At 45.8% G+C, this 18217-nt stretch overlaps 1 protein-coding gene across 4 annotated transcripts in view; it reads right to left on the bottom strand.

Moving 5' to 3' along the window:
• The window catches only part of SSBP2 (single stranded DNA binding protein 2), a 385422-nt gene that overhangs the window by 206505 nt on the left and 160700 nt on the right, over positions 1 to 18217 (bottom strand). For all 4 annotated transcript variants that reach the window (XM_063963929.1, XM_063963930.1, XM_063963931.1 and 1 more), the window contains exon 3: positions 2358 to 2419. In XM_063963929.1, the coding sequence (XP_063819999.1) occupies positions 2358 to 2419 (62 nt within the window). The remainder of the gene's footprint in view (positions 1 to 2357; positions 2420 to 18217) is intronic.

The following is an 18217-nucleotide window of genomic DNA, read 5'->3' on the forward strand; positions in this document are numbered from 1 at the left end:
AAACGTAGAGAGAACACTGGAGCAGAAACGATTGAACGGAGGTGAGATTTACTCCTTTCATCCATTGCCACAATACAACGAACGCAATTTATATAGAACACTTTATAGGGTACATTTAAAAAATAAAAATAAAAAAACAGAATACAGAACTTTAAGAAATGGCAAGGGAGTTCCTGATGTAACACTATGAATAGTTGATTAGATGAAGACTTGTGGGCACAAAGAGCCAATAATTACATTTACAGAGAACAACTTCCTCAGCATAAAAGATTCAGTGTATAGTTAAACTGTGGCTATACATTATTTAATCTGACCAGATCTGTGAGGGCTACATCAAACAATTACAAGATCTAAAACTTAACTAGTTTACAATATAGACAGCACCCATTACTAGTAAACTATGTGCTAAAGGGGTTAGTCCGCCATTCTGAGTTTCCATCCTGCTGGAACCACAATAGACATTTTGGTCGTTTAGGATGGAACCACACACTGCAATGGTGGATGCAATTGATCAACCAAAATATGTGGGCAGCTTAAAGCGGCACTAGGCAATAGCAAAAGGAGAGAAAAATTAATACACTGTTTCCAAATAACACACTAAAAACCAGATGACAACTGCTTTAAGAGAAATTGCTGAATGAATAATGTAAATGGATGTTAGTTAATACGTATATCTAATGTACTACAGGCTTAGTGTCCCATATCCAAAATAAGGAATTTATTTAGCACGAGTGAGATAGTGACAACTTTGCTTTATGATGGCTCAATGAACATAAACCTTGTTTAATGCACAAAATTATAAAAAATGTTGTATAATATTATCTTCCAGTTGTGTGTATAAGGTGTATATGAAACATAATGCATTCCGTATTTAGACTTGGGTCCATCCCCAAGAAATCTCATTATGGTATACAAATATTCCAAAATAAAGAAAAATCCAAAATACTTCTGGTACCAAGCATTTTGCATATGGGAGACTCCGCCTGTACTACCGTGAGACGATATGTACACTGGTACAGCCCATGTAAAGGGCGGGTTTGTGAAAGAAAAGGAATAAACAATTTAAAAAAAAAAAAGCATAATAAATATAATTATTTTCTGAACCCCTAATCAGTCTTATATTGAATTGTTCCCTTATTTTGTGTCAATTAGAAGATAAAATACATTTCAAGCAGGTGCATGAAAAGATTACATGGTCCTTCTAGAAAACTTAAAAGCTGGAGACTTGATGCCTATTTATCAAGCAGTTTTTTTCTTTTTAACCATAAAATGATGTGGAAACTGCAGTTTCTGCAGAATTGTATGAATTGTTGCTATGTACGAATATCCTAATGCAGGAGATTTCACAGGAATGTGCACAGTGTGCAGATCGTGGTTCCATTTATTGTCAATGGGGGCTACAATCTGTTTCCGATGTACCAAACTCTGAAAAGAGATCTCCAGATGGCGTAAGTCAACGAAGACGTACTAGTAGGAAAGAGATCTTCCAATCCCTCTCCTGCAGCCTCCATCCGTTGGTGGCAACGGACACGGTGCAATTATTAATACAAAGGGGTATATTCAATTAGGGTCGAAAGCTGCAGTCCGTCGAAAAGACGTCAGTTTTCGACTTTTTAAGGTCGAATCGTGATTCGACCTATTCAATCTGAGCTGTTTTTATTCGACAAGTCAGGGAATTCGACTTGTCGAATAGTACGTGAATTGGCGGTATAGCTGCCGATTTATGTACTTTTGAGGGAAACGGGGCCAAATTCGACAGGATTTGGCCCCGTTTCCGACCATCTCAGTCTGACATGAAAAAATGTCGGACTGAGATGTGGGACCCGAGAGGAGGAGAGGGGGGAGAACCGCGGGCAGACAGGGGAGAGCAGCGCTACAGCACAGCGCTGCAGGAGGATGTGTCAGCAAGTGAGGTCACGCTTGTTGGAGCCGGGTGGACACTGACGTGAGGTCTGGCGGCTGGGAGACATCTTTCTGCAGCGCTGCTCTCCTCCGTCTGCCTGCGGCTCTCCCCGCTGGTCTCCCCCTCTCCTCCGCTCACAGGTCTCATCTCAATTCGACTTTTTTTAAAGTCGAATTGAGATGGGATTGAATAGGGGTTGACGGATCCATTCCGACAAATGCATGTCGGAATGGATCCGACCCTAACTGAATATACCCCAAAGGCAGCTGAAATATTACGAATAAAAAAAGCCTTTTAAAAAGGAAAACTTTCTATTAAGATTTAGATAATCAATTATCTAAATTCTGATCATTTAAAATTAGGCTCAAATGTATTCACCACAGAGTAGCTGAAAAATATCCCTGAGATCGTCACAAAGCCCTGTACCCTGCAGAGAAAGGAGGAAGAAACTTACCACCACCACGAGTGTAGGAATCCTGGGGGCTCGCCCAATGTGATATTTTTCTCCCATCTTATCTGCAAGAGAGAAGAATGTTTTAGAAATGAAGCTAAGGATCACGGTGCCTGTGCACATACAAAATACGGTATATAAGCAGCAGAACTTAGCTGGTCTGACTGGCACAAAATAACAGATTGCCACGGGAGATTGCTCCTCCAGTTCACACTCGGCTTGATCCTCAGCACCACAGATCCATAAGCTAGATCCAAGACTACTGTAAAACTTGAATGGGCAAATAAAATGTATACACAGTCACACAGACACGCACACTTTTTAGCTGATAAATGGCCAGTCTCCAGAGATGCTCGCCATACAAGTCTTTATTTCAGCTAACGCATGTATCAGCCTCTGTTAAAATATCACACCAGTTCTTCAAACCTCTAAGCACCAAATAATGCGTTTGTCCTTAAAATGAAAATGGGAACCCTTTGTAAGCAATCAGCAATTGGTCTTCTTCAAAATGTGTTATTCAATTAAATTACTGCAGAGCCATCTACAGCATTTCAAACAGAACGGCTGTATTTTACATGAGAAATACGAGGCTTATGTAATAGCCTGCGAGATGCAGGCTCTGGCAAGATTCTGCCAAGTCTGCCCGTATTTTTAAAGTATGATTGCTGCATTGAAAACAGACTTGCAAATCTCATAGGCTATTCCATAAGCCTCTCAAAGCATTTGTTTATTTCCTTCGGAAGAATCTCATTACCTGGAACCTAAATTGTATACCTACAGCAAAGGAAACCATATCAAATCTATATGAACAGTGCATGCATACTGAAAGAGCCGTGGGTTAGGTGCCACAAGTGAGTAGTGCACAATTGTGCAGCAACACAACTGGTTCTGGACACAAGCTGGACCCACCCGCTGGCCAAGCCACGAGCTGCACACACATATACTTATTTACTTGTGCCAGGTGCTGCAGCTGCACAGTTGAAACTCACTTGAGCAGAAAGGCTGCACACCAGTGAGGAACACCAGCACAAGTAGCAAGAGCCTGCCAAAGTTAATTAATATGCCCCCAGTGAGTGTGCAAACTAGGGTAAATGTGTGCAATATGGGACAATAGAGAACATTTCACTGTCCCTGTGTAATTATGTTTTTTTTGTTTTCTTCTGGGATCACTCTTTCAGTCTGGACTGGAGACTTAGGCGCAGACAAATTTGGTGAGTACGTGCAAACAGAAAATGATTGCCTATCAGCAATTACTTAATTTACCAACCTTCTACATAACAATTTTTGTAATATAGCCTAAATCCACTGTGTCTTTTGTCATTAATGCGTAGAAGAAGAACGGTCATCGCAGGAATGCACCTCACTCTGGAAGATCCCCAAAACTGCAACCCAGAGACTGGAGAGTTCTAAACAGGAGCTGCGTAAGAACAAGGGTCGTCCCATGCATACCACTGACTGCACACTAGTACCAAATGGGCACTAATGTGCCAGTTTTGACAAAAACACTTCGTAGGGAGGACCAGGCACTTGGATATTATGCACGAGCAGCTGCTCCTAAACCTCTACTCACAAAGAAAAATGCAGCCCAGCGTTTACAATGGTGTAAAGTGCGCACAAACTGGACAGTGGAGCAATGGCAGTGAGTGCTATGGAGTGACTAATCACGATTTACACTATTCAGATCAGATGGACGTGGGATGGCAATTGATGCCAGAGTGTACAGTACCTATACTAAAGCATGGAGGTGGTGGCATTATATGCTATGGGGTTGTTTAAGCTGGTTTGGCATGGGTCCACTAGTTGTAATGCATGGTCACATTAACTCTGACAGAGATGTTCCCGATAACCATGTGCTCCCTACATTGTGGCAGTTCTACGGAAACAACAAATGTTATTATCAGGACAACAATGCCACCTGTCATATTTCCAGGGCGACGCTGGGCTGGTATGCAGAAAATTTGGTAACCTGGATGGACTGGCTAGCAGAGAGTCCAAATCTTTACCCCACTGAGAACCTCTGTGACGAAATGCAGCGACGGGTGCATTCAAGGTTGACTCGACCTTCTTCAGTGCAACAGTTGGTCACTGTGCTTAAGGCGGAATGGCAAAACATACCCCTCTTGTTGTTCAGGAGCTTGTTGACATTTTGCCAAGATGGGTGTCTGCAGTAATCACTGCACGTGGTGAACCTATAAAGTACTGATGTCACTAATATCTTGTTGACCTATTTGCTGTCAGTGTCCAATCACATTTGGCCATGTAGTGTAGAAAAGGCAAAGCACAAGTAGAAGTCCTTAAATCTGGATGAAAAAGTACATAAAAACTAATAATGTGAGCATTATTAAGCAATTTCTAAATGTATATGACAAATATAGAAATGTAAAGTAGCAAACTATTTGTCAATTAAAGAGGCTTCGATCTAATATTCATCCCCGGTCCTACAATTGTTTTGGGATATGGAATATAACACACAAATTCTCCATGACTCCCACAAGCAAAACACTGAGCGCTGCTGCATAATGTGGGAATTTACTTCTGGCCTCTGTAAAGTGATCCGCTATCATTGTACTGCCGCCCAGTAAGGTTTTCACTTGCCGACAAATATAGTTAACAGTTACTTTTGGATGAATGCACAAGGAATATCATAAAGTGTGAGGATTAATGCTGGCAGGAGCTGTGGTAATTCAACCTCACTGTTAATAACTCAAACCACTTTTCCCAACTTATGTATTTTCAGCACTTCTAAATGTTCTATTGTAGAGCGCAACCCTTGATGTGCTTTCCCAGGGGCTACCCCATCTGCTGTAAGGCAAGAAAAACAAGCTGTAAGCAAAAATTAAGGATGCATGCTAAAATGAACTGGTTAGGATTATATCAGTGTGTTGTAGCTGGAACAGACACAGCTGAAGCACCGAGACCGAGAACAGGAGTCTCTGCAGGAATAATGCGTGTCTACTCCTATCACCACCTCCTAAAGCCATACACAGTAATTATAGATCAGAGTTTGCCCATTTAACTCCCAACAGGTCATGTTTTATAGTATGGAAACAAGTGGGAAACTTTCCCAATCAAATAGGATTCCCACACTTGAGAATTGAACACATTTGTACGTTAGCGGTTACAATAATGAGCGATAATCTATGGGCTAAATGTAATAGGCTGTGAGGTACAGGTAGCCGCAAGATTTTGGCAAATTAACCACTAGACTTAAAGCAGCAATATTTTAAATTGGTAAAACCAAGTTAGTTTTGCCTTTTAAAATGATTGCCGCTTTAAAACTAGTGGCTAAATCGAAGAATTCTTGTGGCTGCCTGCAACCGATTATATTTACCACTGATATTAGCATTACTTTATGTGTAGACATCCTTACCAAAGTCCCTCTTAATAACACAAACTATTGGCCATTCTCCCTTTTACTTGTTTTCGAATTTGTTTTAGCTGCATTTAAAGTTGGCCCAGAAAAAAGGACATATACATTGATCTTGTCATTTATTTTCTATTAAAAAAAAAATGCACCACCATTTACTTGCTTTTCCGCTATCAGATGGGGACAGTAAGGAATATAATTTGCTACCCATCCTGTGCCCATATGCCAGCCATGTACTAACAATGAGATGCCTGCCAAGCACCCACCTCTCAGTTCTGTAATATCTATTCAGCACCCACCTCTCGACCATATAAATAATGCTTAGTGTCATGTCTAGATTGAACTTGGCACTTACAAGTGGCTGATTAATGTGAACAGATGCTAAATAGTTACAGTTGAGTAGACTGCTCATTACAGACAATAGTTTAATAATGTAGAACATGTCGTTTTTATTCCTATCACTGGCGGGGATCTGTGATCAATACAGACTGGTAGAAGGGGCGGAGACAAACTCGGAAATGTGTCGAGTCAGTTGGCGGAGTACTGGTGCAGATACCACCGCTGGGAGTTTAAATGAAAGCAGATGGGGTGCTGGATCTGAGAGAGGGCAAGGACTGAAGTAGCAAGAATCAGTGCGTAGTGGAGATCTAGGAATGTGGGCAGCTACAGCATTGCCTGCATACACGTACAATTGGTTCTGGAGCATGCACAGTATGAAACGCACAAGATAGGCTCCTTATGCTCAACACTGCAGTAGCTCCTTACTACCACTCACTTTTATTAAATCCTGTAGCAGAAATAACTGGTAGGGAATTGGCGTGTCGAGAGGAGGGGAATGGGGATACACATTACCTGGACTCAGGAGAGCAGAGATGACATGACCATACCCCCATGGTACCTAAGAATTTACACCAGGATGGGTGAACATGCAAACCTCCCCATATCAAACCTCCCCATATCTGAACCCAGATATTGTTATTAGTTTAAAAAAAATAATACAGTTACCAAAAAAAAAAAGGGACTAATCCATGATGGATCCTACTTGGGTATAAATGTTTTTCAATTTCTTTTAGGCCCCTGATCAGCAACACCACCTTGGACTCTTTACCTTATAAATTCACCATCAAGGCAAACTGCCACTTACCCTCCTGAAAGTACGCTCATACAGCAGTAATACCAACCAAAGAGAAGAGAATACAATTATATATATAATAATATGAATACATAATTATTAAAAACACACCCCAGTTACAGGTTTTCCTGGACTCAGCTGTATGCAGGGCAGTAAGATCGGAGAGCAGAGGGAGGAGACCAGAGACGTCACAGCAAGGGCGTGGCTACCATAGGTGCAGGCAGTGCAGCTGCTATGAGGCCCAGAGCTGAGAGGGGCCCACCTCCCCTGTCAAAGTTACATGTGTTATATACATTTTGGTGATTGGGTGGTACATAGGGGTCCTTTCAATCTTCTTCCTTGGGGCCTGCAATATATCTAGGTATGCCCCTGGACTTTGTAGTGTGGTATAATATGAACTGGAGGGCATTTTTGTAATTTTATAATATATGAACCGGGTCACTGTACATGGAGCACTATATATCATAATATGAGTTGGGGGTACTGTGTGGCATAATGTGTACTGACATTGGGTGAACTTAAGCACTACTACGATTCATAAAAGAAACTAGGGCATTACTATGGGGCATAACATTAAATAAGGCTCTACCATGGTTCAGAAAATTAACTAGGGCACTATTATTGGGCATAAAATTAACAACTGCTGCAGAGAAGTGTCTCTCTAGAAGCATTGGGACGGGGGCCCCTTCAAAATGTTGCTATGGGGCCCACAAATTTCTAGCTACGCCCCTGCATCACAGGTCACAGTGCAGTTCTCTAGAAACAGAGACTACTAACCTGATCCTCAGAAGAATACTTTGGATAATCTGATTTTTAAAGGTCTACTTTAACATAGTAAAAAAAAATATAAAAATTTAGATTCAAGAGACCTTTTTTGTGAAAAATCCTTTATAAAAATATATATATATAAAAACAATAGCTGCCTAATCATAGCATATAATAATTTTTACATTTAATTCTGTAATTGTCACCCAATAAACTATCACTTAGACCCAAGTTTAAGGAACTCTGCCACAAGGTTATTTAAACAAAAAAAACAAAAATAAGAATTTACTTACCGATAATTCTATTTCTCATAGTCCGTAGTGGATGCTGGGGACTCCGAAAGGACCATGGGGAATAGCGGCTCCGCAGGAGACTGGGCACAAAGTAAAAGCTTTAGGACTAGCTGGTGTGCACTGGCTCCTCCCCCTATGACCCTCCTCCAAGCCTCAGTTAGGATACTGTGCCCGGACGAGCGTACACAATAAGGAAGGATTTTGAATCCCGGGTAAGACTCATACCAGCCACACCAATCACACCGTACAACTTGTGATCTGAACCCAGTTAACAGCATGATAACAGAAGGAGCCTCTGAAAAGATGGCTCACAACAACAATAACCCGATTTTTGTAACAATAACTATGTACAAGTAATGCAGACAATCCGCACTTGGGATGGGCGCCCAGCATCCACTACGGACTATGAGAAATAGAATTATCGGTAAGTAAATTCTTATTTTCTCTAACGTCCTAGTGGATGCTGGGGACTCCGAAAGGACCATGGGGATTATACCAAAGCTCCCAAACGGGCGGGAGAGTGCGGATGACTCTGCAGCACCGAATGAGAGAACTCCAGGTCCTCCTCAGCCAGGGTATCAAATTTGTAGAATTTAGCAAACGTGTTTGCCCCTGACCAAGTAGCTGCTCGGCAAAGTTGTAAAGCCGAGACCCCTCGGGCAGCCGCCCAAGATGAGCCCACTTTCCGTGTGGAATGGGCTTTTACAGATTTTGGCTGTGGCAGGCCTGCCACAGAATGTGCAAGCTGAATTGTACTACAAATCCAACGAGCAATCGTCTGCTTAGAAGCAGGAGCACCCAGCTTGCTGGGTGCATACAGGATAAACAGCGAATCAGATTTTCTGACTCCAGCCGTCCTGGAAACATATATTTTCAGGGCCCTGACTACGTCCAGCAACTTGGAATCCTCCAAGTCCCTAGTAGCCGCAGGCACCACAATAGGCTGGTTTAAGTGAAATGCTGAAACCACCTTAGGAAGAAATTGAGGACGAGTCCTCAATTCTGCCCTGTCCGTATGAAAAATTAGGTAAGGGCTTTTATAGGATAAAGCCGCCAATTCTGAGACACGCCTGGCTGAAGCCAGGGCTAACAGCATTACCACTTTCCATGTGAGATATTTTAAGTCCACAGTGGTGAGTGGTTCAAACCAATGTGATTTTAGGAATCCCAAAACTACATTGAGATCCCAAGGTGCCACTGGAGGCACAAAAGGAGGCTGTATATGCAGTACTCCCTTGACAAACGTCTGAACTTCAGGAACAGAAGCCAGTTCTTTTTGGAAGAATATTGACAGGGCCGAAATTTGAACCTTAATGGACCCTAATTTGAGGCCCATAGACAGTCCTGTTTGCAGGAAATGCAGGAAACGACCCAGTTGAAATTCCTCTGTAGGGGCCTTCCTGGCCTCGCACCACGCAACATATTTACGCCAAATACAGTGATAATGTTGTATGGTTACATCCTTCCTGGCTTTGATCAGGGTAGGGATGACTTCATCCGGAATGCCTTTTTCCTTCAGGATCCGGCGTTCAACCGCCATGCCGTCAAACACAGCCGCGGTAAGTCTTGGAACAGACATGGTCCCTGCTGGAGCAGGTCCTTTCTTAGAGGTAGAGGCCACGGGTCTTCCGTGAGCATCTCTTGAATTTCCGGGTACCAAGTCCTTCTTGGCCAATCCGGAGCCACGAGTATAGTCTTTACTCCTCTCCTTCTTATGATTCTCAGTACTTTTGGTATGAGAGGAAGAGGAGGGAACACATACACTGACTGGTACACCCACGGTGTTACCAGAGCGTCCACAGCTATTGCCTGAGGGTCCCTTGACCTGGCGCAATATCTGTCTAGTTTTTTTTTTTGAGGCGGGACGCCATCATGTCCACCTTTGGTTTTTCCCAACGGTTCACAATCATGTGGAAGACTTCTGGGTGAAGTCCCCACTCCCCCGGGTGAAGATCGTGTCTGCTGAGGAAGTCTGCTTCCCAGTTGTCCACTCCCGGAATGAACACTGCTGACAGTGCTATCACATGATTCTCCGCCCAGCGAAGAATCCTTGCCACTTCCATCATTGCCCTCCTGCTTCTTGTGCCGCCCTGTCTGTTTACGTGGGCGACTGCCGTGATGTTGTCCGACTGGATCAACACCGGCTGACCCTGAAGCAGAGGTCTTGCCTGACTTAGGCCATTGTAAATGGCCCTTAGTTCCAGGATATTTATGTGAAGTGACGTTTCCATGCTTGACCACAAGCCCTGGAAATTTCTTCCCTGTGTGACTGCTCCCCAGCCTCTCAGGCTGGCATCCGTGGTCACCAGGACCCAATCCTGAATGCCGAATCTGCGGCCCTCTAGGAGATGAGCACTCTGTAACCACCACAGGAGAGACACCCTTGTCCTTGGAGACAGGGTTATCCGCTGATGCATTTGAAGATGCGATCCGGACCATTTGTCCAGCAGATCCCACTGAAAAGTTCTTGCGTGGAATCTGCCGAATGGAATCGCTTCGTAAGAAGCCACCATCTTTCCCAGGACCCTTGTGCATTGATGTACTGACACTTGGCCTGGTCTTAGGAGGTTCCTGACTAGGTCGGATAACTCCTGGGCTTTCTCCTCCGGGAGAAACACCTTTTTCTGTACTGTGTCCAGAATCATCCCTAGGAACAGCAGACGTGTCGTCGGAATCAGCTGCGATTTTGGAATATTTAGAATCCATCCGTGCTGTTGTAGTACTACTTGAGATAGTGCTACTCCGACCTCTAACTGTTCTCTGGACCTTGCCCTTATCAGGAGATCGTCCAAGTAAGGGATAATTAAGACGCCTTTTCTTCGAAGAAGAATCATCATTTCGGCCATTACCTTGGTAAAGACCCGGGGTGCCGTGGACAATCCAAACGGTAGCGTCTGAAACTGATAGTGACAGTTCTGTACCACAAACCTGAGGTACCCTTGGTGAGAAGGGCAAATTGGGACATGGAGGTAAGCATCCTTGATGTCCAGAGACACCATATAGTCCCCTTCTTCCAGGTTCGCTATCACTGCTCTGAGTGACTCCATCTTGAACTTGAACCTTTTTATGTAAGTGTTCAAGGATTTCAGATTTAAAATGGGTCTCACCGAGCCGTCCGGCTTCGGTACCACAAACAGCGTGGAATAATACCCCTTTCCCTGTTGTAGGAGGGGTACCTTGATTATCACCTGCTGGGAATACAGCTTGTGAATGGCTTCCAATACCGCCTCCCTGTCGGGGGGAGACGTTGGTAAAGCAGACTTCAGGAACCGGCGAGGGGGAGACGTCTCAAATTCCAATTTGTACCCCTGAGATACTACCTGCAGGATCCAGGGGTCCACTTGCGAGTGTGCCCACTGCACGCTGAAATTCTTGAGACGGGCCCCCACCTTGCCTGAGTCCGCTTGTAAGGCCCCAGCGTCATGCTGAGGACTTGGCAGAAGCGGGGGAGGGCTTCTGTTTGTGGGAAGAGGCTGTTTGCTGCAGTCTTTTTCCCCTTCCTCTGCCCCGGGGCAGATATGAGTGGCCTTTTGCCCGCTTGCCCTTATGGGGACGAAAGGACTGAGCCTGAAAAGACGGTATCTTTTTCTGCTGCGAGGTGACTTGGGGTAAAAAGGTGGATTTTCCAGCCGTTGCCGTGGCCACCAGGTCCGATAGACCGACCCCAAATAACTCCTCCCCTTTATACGGCAATACTTCCATATGCCGTTTGGAATCCGCATCCCCTGACCACTGTCGCGTCCATAATCCTCTTCTGGCAGAAATGGACATCGCACTTACTCTTGATGCCAGAGTGCAAATATCCCTCTGTGCATCTCGCATATACAGAAATGCATCCTTTAAATGCTCTATAGTCAATAATATATTGTCCCTGTCCAGGGTATCAATATTTTCAGTCAGGGAATCCGACCAAGCCACCCCAGCACTGCACATCCAGGCTGAGGCGATTGCTGGTCGCAGTATAATACCAGTATGTGTGTATATACTTTTAAGGATATTTTCCAGCTTCCTATCAGCTGGTTCCTTGAGGGCGGCCGTATCAGGGGACGGTAACGCCACTTGTTTTGATAAGCGTGTGAGCGCCTTATCTACGCTAGGGGGTGTTTCCCAACGCGCCCTAACCTCTGGCGGGAAAGGGTATAATGCCAATAATTTTTTAGAAATTAGCAGTTTTTTATCGGGGGAAACCCACGCTTCATCACACACCTCATTTAATTCATCTGATTCAGGAAAAACTACGGGTAGTTTTTTCACACCCCACATAATACCCTTTTTTGTGGTACTTGTAGTATCAGAAATGTTCAAAACCTCCTTCATTGCCGTGATCATGTAACGTGTGGCCCTACTGGAAAATACGTTTGTTTCCTCACCGTCGACACTGGAGTCAGTGTCCGTGTCAGTGTCTGTATCGACCTGAGGTAACGGGCGTTTTATAGCCCCTGACGGTGTTTGAGACGCCTGTACAGGTATCAACTGATTTGCCGGCTGTCTCATGTCGTCAACAGTCTTTTGTAAAGTGCCGACACTATCACGTAATTCTTTCCATAAGACCATCCAGTCAGGTGTCGACTCCCTAGGGGGTGACATCACTAACACAGGCAATTGCTCCGCCTCCACACCATTTTCCTCCTCATACATGTCGACACAGCGTACCGACACACAGCACACACACAGGGAATGCTCTGATAGAGGACAGGACCCCACTAGCCCTTTGGGGAGACAGAGGGAGAGTTTGCCAGCACACACCAGAGCGCTATATATATATATATATATACAGGGATAACCTTATATAAGTGTTTTTCCCTAATATAGCTGCTGTATATATTAATATGCCAATTTAGTGCCCCCGCTCTCTTGTTTTACCCTGTTTCTGTTGTGCAGGACTGCAGGGGAGAGTCAGGGAGCCTTCCTCCAACGGAGCTGTGAGGAAAAAATGGCGCTTGTGTGCTGAGGAGATAGGCTCCGCCCCTTTTTCGGCGGCCTTTCTCCCGCTTTTTTGTGGAAAACTGGCAGGGGTTAAATACATCCATATAGCCCAGGAGCTATATGTGATGTATTTTTAGCCATTTAAGGTATTTTCATTGCGTCCCAGGGCGCCCCCCCCCCAGCGCCCTGCACCCTCAGTGACCGGAGTGTGAAGTGTGCTGAGAGCAATGGCGCACAGCTGCGGTGCTGTGCGCTACCTTATTGAAGACAGGACGTCTTCTGCCGCCGATTTTCTGGACCTCTTCACTCTTCTGGCTCTGTAAGGGGGCCGGCGGCGCGGCTCCGGGACCCATCCATGGCTGGGCCTGTGATCTTCCCTCTGGAGCTAATGTCCAGTAGCCTAAGAATCCCAATCCACTCTGCACGCAGGTGAGTTCGCTTCTTCTCCCCTTAGACCCTCGATGCAGTGAGCCTGTTGCCAGCAGGTCTCACTGAAAATAAAAAAACCTATTTAAACTTTTACTCTAAGCAGCTCAGGAGAGCCACCTAGATTGCACCCTTCTCGTTCGGGCACAAAATCTTAACTGAGGCTTGGAGGAGGGTCATAGGGGGAGGAGCCAGTGCACACCAGCTAGTCCTAAAGCTTTTACTTTGTGCCCAGTCTCCTGCGGAGCCGCTATTCCCCATGGTCCTTTCGGAGTCCCCAGCATCCACTAGGACGTTAGAGAAAAAAAGATATATACAGTATAAGTAATTGGCTCAGGTTGTCTATCTTTACAGAGTAACAAAGAATGGCCTGATGTACTCTACCTCTTATCTTCCTGTGAACTCCATGTTGCACACTACACCAAACAAGCTTCTCATCTCCGATTCTGCACCTGATCTACACATACAGTATTTAGTCCTCAAGTCTACAACTGTGGGTCTAACATTAAAGGCTCATTTCCACCGATCCAGTTTTATTGCACTTTTCACAGAATAAATGTATGAAAAGTCAGTGGAGTATGTTAACACATTCCCCATTCCTCATCCTAACTCGTGCTACCGGTGCACTACATTCTATTTGTAAAGGTGAAACACAATGAAAGTGTACATCGAATCCATTTTGTAGCTATTTTCTTATTGCATATACAGTATGTGAATGGGCCTTTTCAGTCAATCACACATGAATTGTGTATTGTCCTCCCAAGTAGATCTATGCCTTGCAATTAACCTAAGTGCAATAATCCATCTAGTAACTGGGATCTCATAAGAAATGATCGCCTTGCTGTGCTGGAGAGAGACGTCTACTAGTAAATTGATGGGAAAAGAAAAATCACACTGAAGAGTAAAATGTAAAAAAAATAAGAATTTACTCACCGGTAATTCTATTTCTCGTAGTCCGTAGTGGATGCTGGGTACTCCGTAAGGACCATGGGGAATAGACGGGCTCCGCAGGGCAGGAGACTGGGCACTCGAAAAGAAAGATTAGGTACTATCTGGTGTGCACTGGCTCCTCCCTCTATGCCCCTCCTCCAGACCTCAGTTAGGGAAACTGTGCCCGGAAGAGCTGACACTACAAGGAAAGGATTTGGAATCCAGGGTAAGACTCATACCAGCCACACCAATCACACCGTACAACTTGTGATAACTATACCCAGTTAACAGTATGAACAACAAATGAGCCTCATTAACAGATGGCTCATAACAAAACCCTTTAGTTACGCAATAACTATATACACGTATTGCAGAGAGTCCGCACTTGGGACGTGCTCCCAGCATCCACTACGGACTACGAGAAATAGAATTACCGGTGAGTAAATTCTTATTTTCTCTGACGTCCTAGTGGATGCTGGGTACTCCGTAAGGACCATGGGGACCATACCAAAGCTCCCAAATGGGCGGGAGAGTGCGGATGACTCTGCAGCACCGCATGAGCAAACTCAAGGTCCTCCTCAGCCAGGGTATCAAACTTGTAGAATTTTGCAAACGTGTTTGACCCCGACCAGGTAGCAGCTCGGCAAAGTTGTAATGCCGAGACCCCTTGGGCAGCCGCCGAAGAAGAGCCCCCTTCCTTGTGGAATGGGCTTTTACCGATTTAGGATGCGGCAGTCCAGCCGCAGAATGTGCAAGTTGAATCGTGCTACAGATCCAGCGAGCAATAGTCTGCTTAGAAGCAGATGCACCCAGCTTGTTGGGTGCATGCAGGATAACAGCGAGTCAGTATTCCTGACTCTAGCCGTCCTGGAAACATAGATTTTCAGGGCCCGGACTACATACAGCAACTTGGAGGCCTCCAAGTCCCGAGTAGCCACAGGCACCACAATAGGTTGGTTCAAATGAAACGCTGATACCACCTTAGGGAGAAATTGGGTACGAATCCTCAATTCTGCCCTGTCCCTATGGAAGATCAGATAAGGGCTTTCATATGACAAAGCCGCCAATTCTGACACACGCCTAGCCGAAGCCAAGGCCAAATACACATGACCACTTTCCACGTGAGATACTTCCACTCCACGTTCTGAAGTGGCTCAAAACAATGTGATTTTAGGAAAACCAACACTACGTTGAGATCCCAAGGTGCCACTGGAGGCACAGAAGGGGGCTGAATATGCAGCACTCCCATAACAACGTCTGAACTTCAGGCAGCGTCTTTCCAAGCCTTTAACAGCGTAGGAATCACTTCATCTGGAACGCCCTTTTCCGTTAGGATCCGGCGTTCAACCGCCAAGCCTTCAAACGCAGCTGCGGTAAGTCTTGGAACAGACAGGGCCCTGCAGTAACAGGTCCTGTCTGAGAGACAGAGGCCATGGGTCCTCCGAGATCATTTCTTGTAGTTCTGGGTACCAAGTTCTTCTTGGCCAATCCGGAACTCCGAGTATAGTTCTTACTCCTCTCTTACTTACTATCCTCAGTACCTTGGGTATGAGAGGAAGAGGAGGGAACACATAAACCGACTGGTACACCCACGGTGTCACTAGTGCGTCCACAGCTATCGCCTGAGGGTCTCTTGACCTGGCGCAATACTTTTTTAGCTTTTTGTTGAGGCGGGACGCCATCATGTCCACCTGTGGCCGTTCCCAACGGTTCACAATCTGCGTGAAGACTTCTGGATGAAGTCCCCACTCTCCCGGGTGGAGGTCGTGCCTGCTGAGGAAGTCTGCTTCCTAGTTTTCCACACCCGGAATGAACACTGCTGACAGTGTTAGCACGTGATACTCCGCCCATCGGAGAATCCTTGTGGCTTCTGCCAACGCCATCCTGCTTCTTGTGCCGCCTTGTCGGTTTACATGGGCGACAGCCGTGATGTTGTCTGACTGAATCCTCACCGGCTGGTTTTGAAGCAGGGGTTCTGCTTGCCTTAGGGCATTGTAAATGGCCCTTAGGTCCAGAATATGCATGTGTAGGGAAGTCTCCTGACTCGACCATTGTCCTCGGAAATTTCTTCCCTGAGTGACTGCTCCCCAACCTCGGAGGCTTGCATCCGTGGTCACCAGGACCCAGTTCTGAATGCCGAATCTGCGGCCCTCGAGAAGATGAGCACTCTGCAGCCACCACAGCAGAGACACCCTGGCCCTCGGGGACAGAGTGATCAGCCGATGCATCTGAAGATGCGATCCTCACTTGTCTAACAGGTCCCACTGAAAGTTCCTTGCATGGAACCTGCCGAAGGGAATTGCTTCGTAAGAAGCTACCATCTTTTCCAGGACTCGTGTGCAATGATGCACCGACACCTGTTTTGGTTTCAGGAGGTCTCTGACCAGAGATGACAACTCCTTGGCCTTCTCCTCCGGGAGAAACACCTTCTTCTGTTCTGTGTTCAGAAACATGCCCAATATCAGCTGACGCGTCGTAGGAACCAGCTGCGACTTCGGAATTTTCAGAATCCAGCCGTGCTGTTGTAGCACTTCCTGAGATAGTGCTACCCTGATCAACGACTGCTCCTTGGACCTCGCCTTTATAAGGAGATCGTCCAAGTACGGGATAATTATAACTCCCTTCTTTCGAAGGAGTATCATCATTTTGGCCATTACCTTGGAATACATCCTCGGTGCCGTGGACAGACCAAACGGCAATGTCTGGAATTGGTAATGTCAGTTCTGTACCACAACCTTGAGGTACTCCTGGTGAGGTGGGTAAATGGGGACATGTAGGTAAGCATCCATGATGTCCAGCGATACCATGTAATCCCCCTCTTCCAGGCTTGCAATAACCGCCCTGAGCGATTCCATTTTGAACTTGAACTTCCTTATATAAGTGTTCAAGGATTTAAATTTTAGAATGGGTCTCACCGAACCGTCTGGTTTCGGTACCACAAACATTGTGGAATAGTAACCCCGTCCCTGTTGAAGGAGGGGAACTTTTATTTTCACCTGCTGGAGGTACAGCTTGTGAATTGCCGCCAGTACTACCTCCCAGTCCTGGGGAGTAGTTGGCAAGGCTGATTTGAGGTAACGGCGAGGGGGAGACGCCTCGAATTCCAGCTTGTATCTCGGAGATACCACTTGTAGAACCCAGAGATCCACCTGTGAGCGAACCCACTGGTCGCTGAAGTTCCGGAGACGCGCCCCCACCTCACCTGGCTCCGTCTGTGGAGCCCCAGCGTCATGCGGTGGACTCAGTAGAAGCAGGGGAGGATTTTTGGCAAGGCTGATTTGAGGTAACGGCGAGGGGGAGACGCCTCGAATTCCAGCTTGTATCTCGGAGATACCACTTGTAGAACCCAGAGATCCACCTGTGAGCGAACCCACTGGTCGCTGAAGTTCCGGAGACGCGCCCCCACCTCACCTGGCTCCGTCTGTGGAGCCCCAGCGTCATGCGGTGGACTCAGTAGAAGCAGGGGAGGATTTTTGTTCCTGGGAACTGGCTGTCTGGTGCAGCTTTTTCCCTCTCCCCCTGCCTCTGGGCAGAAAGGAAGCACCTTTGATCCGCTTGCCTTTCTGAGGCCGAAAGGACTGTACCTGATAGTACGGTGCTTTCTTAGGTTGCGAGGGAGCCTGAGGTAAAAATGTCGATTTCCCAGCTGTTGCTGTGGATACGAGATCCGAGAGACCATCCCCAAACAATTCCTCACCCTTATAAGGCAAAACCTCCATGTGCCTTTTAGAATCAGCATCACCTGTCCACTGCCGGGTCCATAATACCCTTCTGGCAGAAATGGACATTGCATTAATTCTAGATGCCAGCCGGCAAATATCCCTCTGTGCATCCCTCATATATATGACGACGTCTTTAATATGCTCTATGGTTAGCAAAATAGTATCCCTGTCGAGGGTATCAATATTATCTGACAGGGTATCAGACCACGCTGCAGCAGCACTACACATCCATGCTGAAGCAATTGCAGGTCTCAGTATAGTACCTGAGTGTGTATATACAGACTTCAGGATAGCTTCCTGCT

The sequence above is a fragment of the Pseudophryne corroboree genome, chromosome 1, assembly GCF_028390025.1.
Source record: "Pseudophryne corroboree isolate aPseCor3 chromosome 1, aPseCor3.hap2, whole genome shotgun sequence".
NCBI lineage: Eukaryota > Metazoa > Chordata > Amphibia > Anura > Myobatrachidae > Pseudophryne > Pseudophryne corroboree.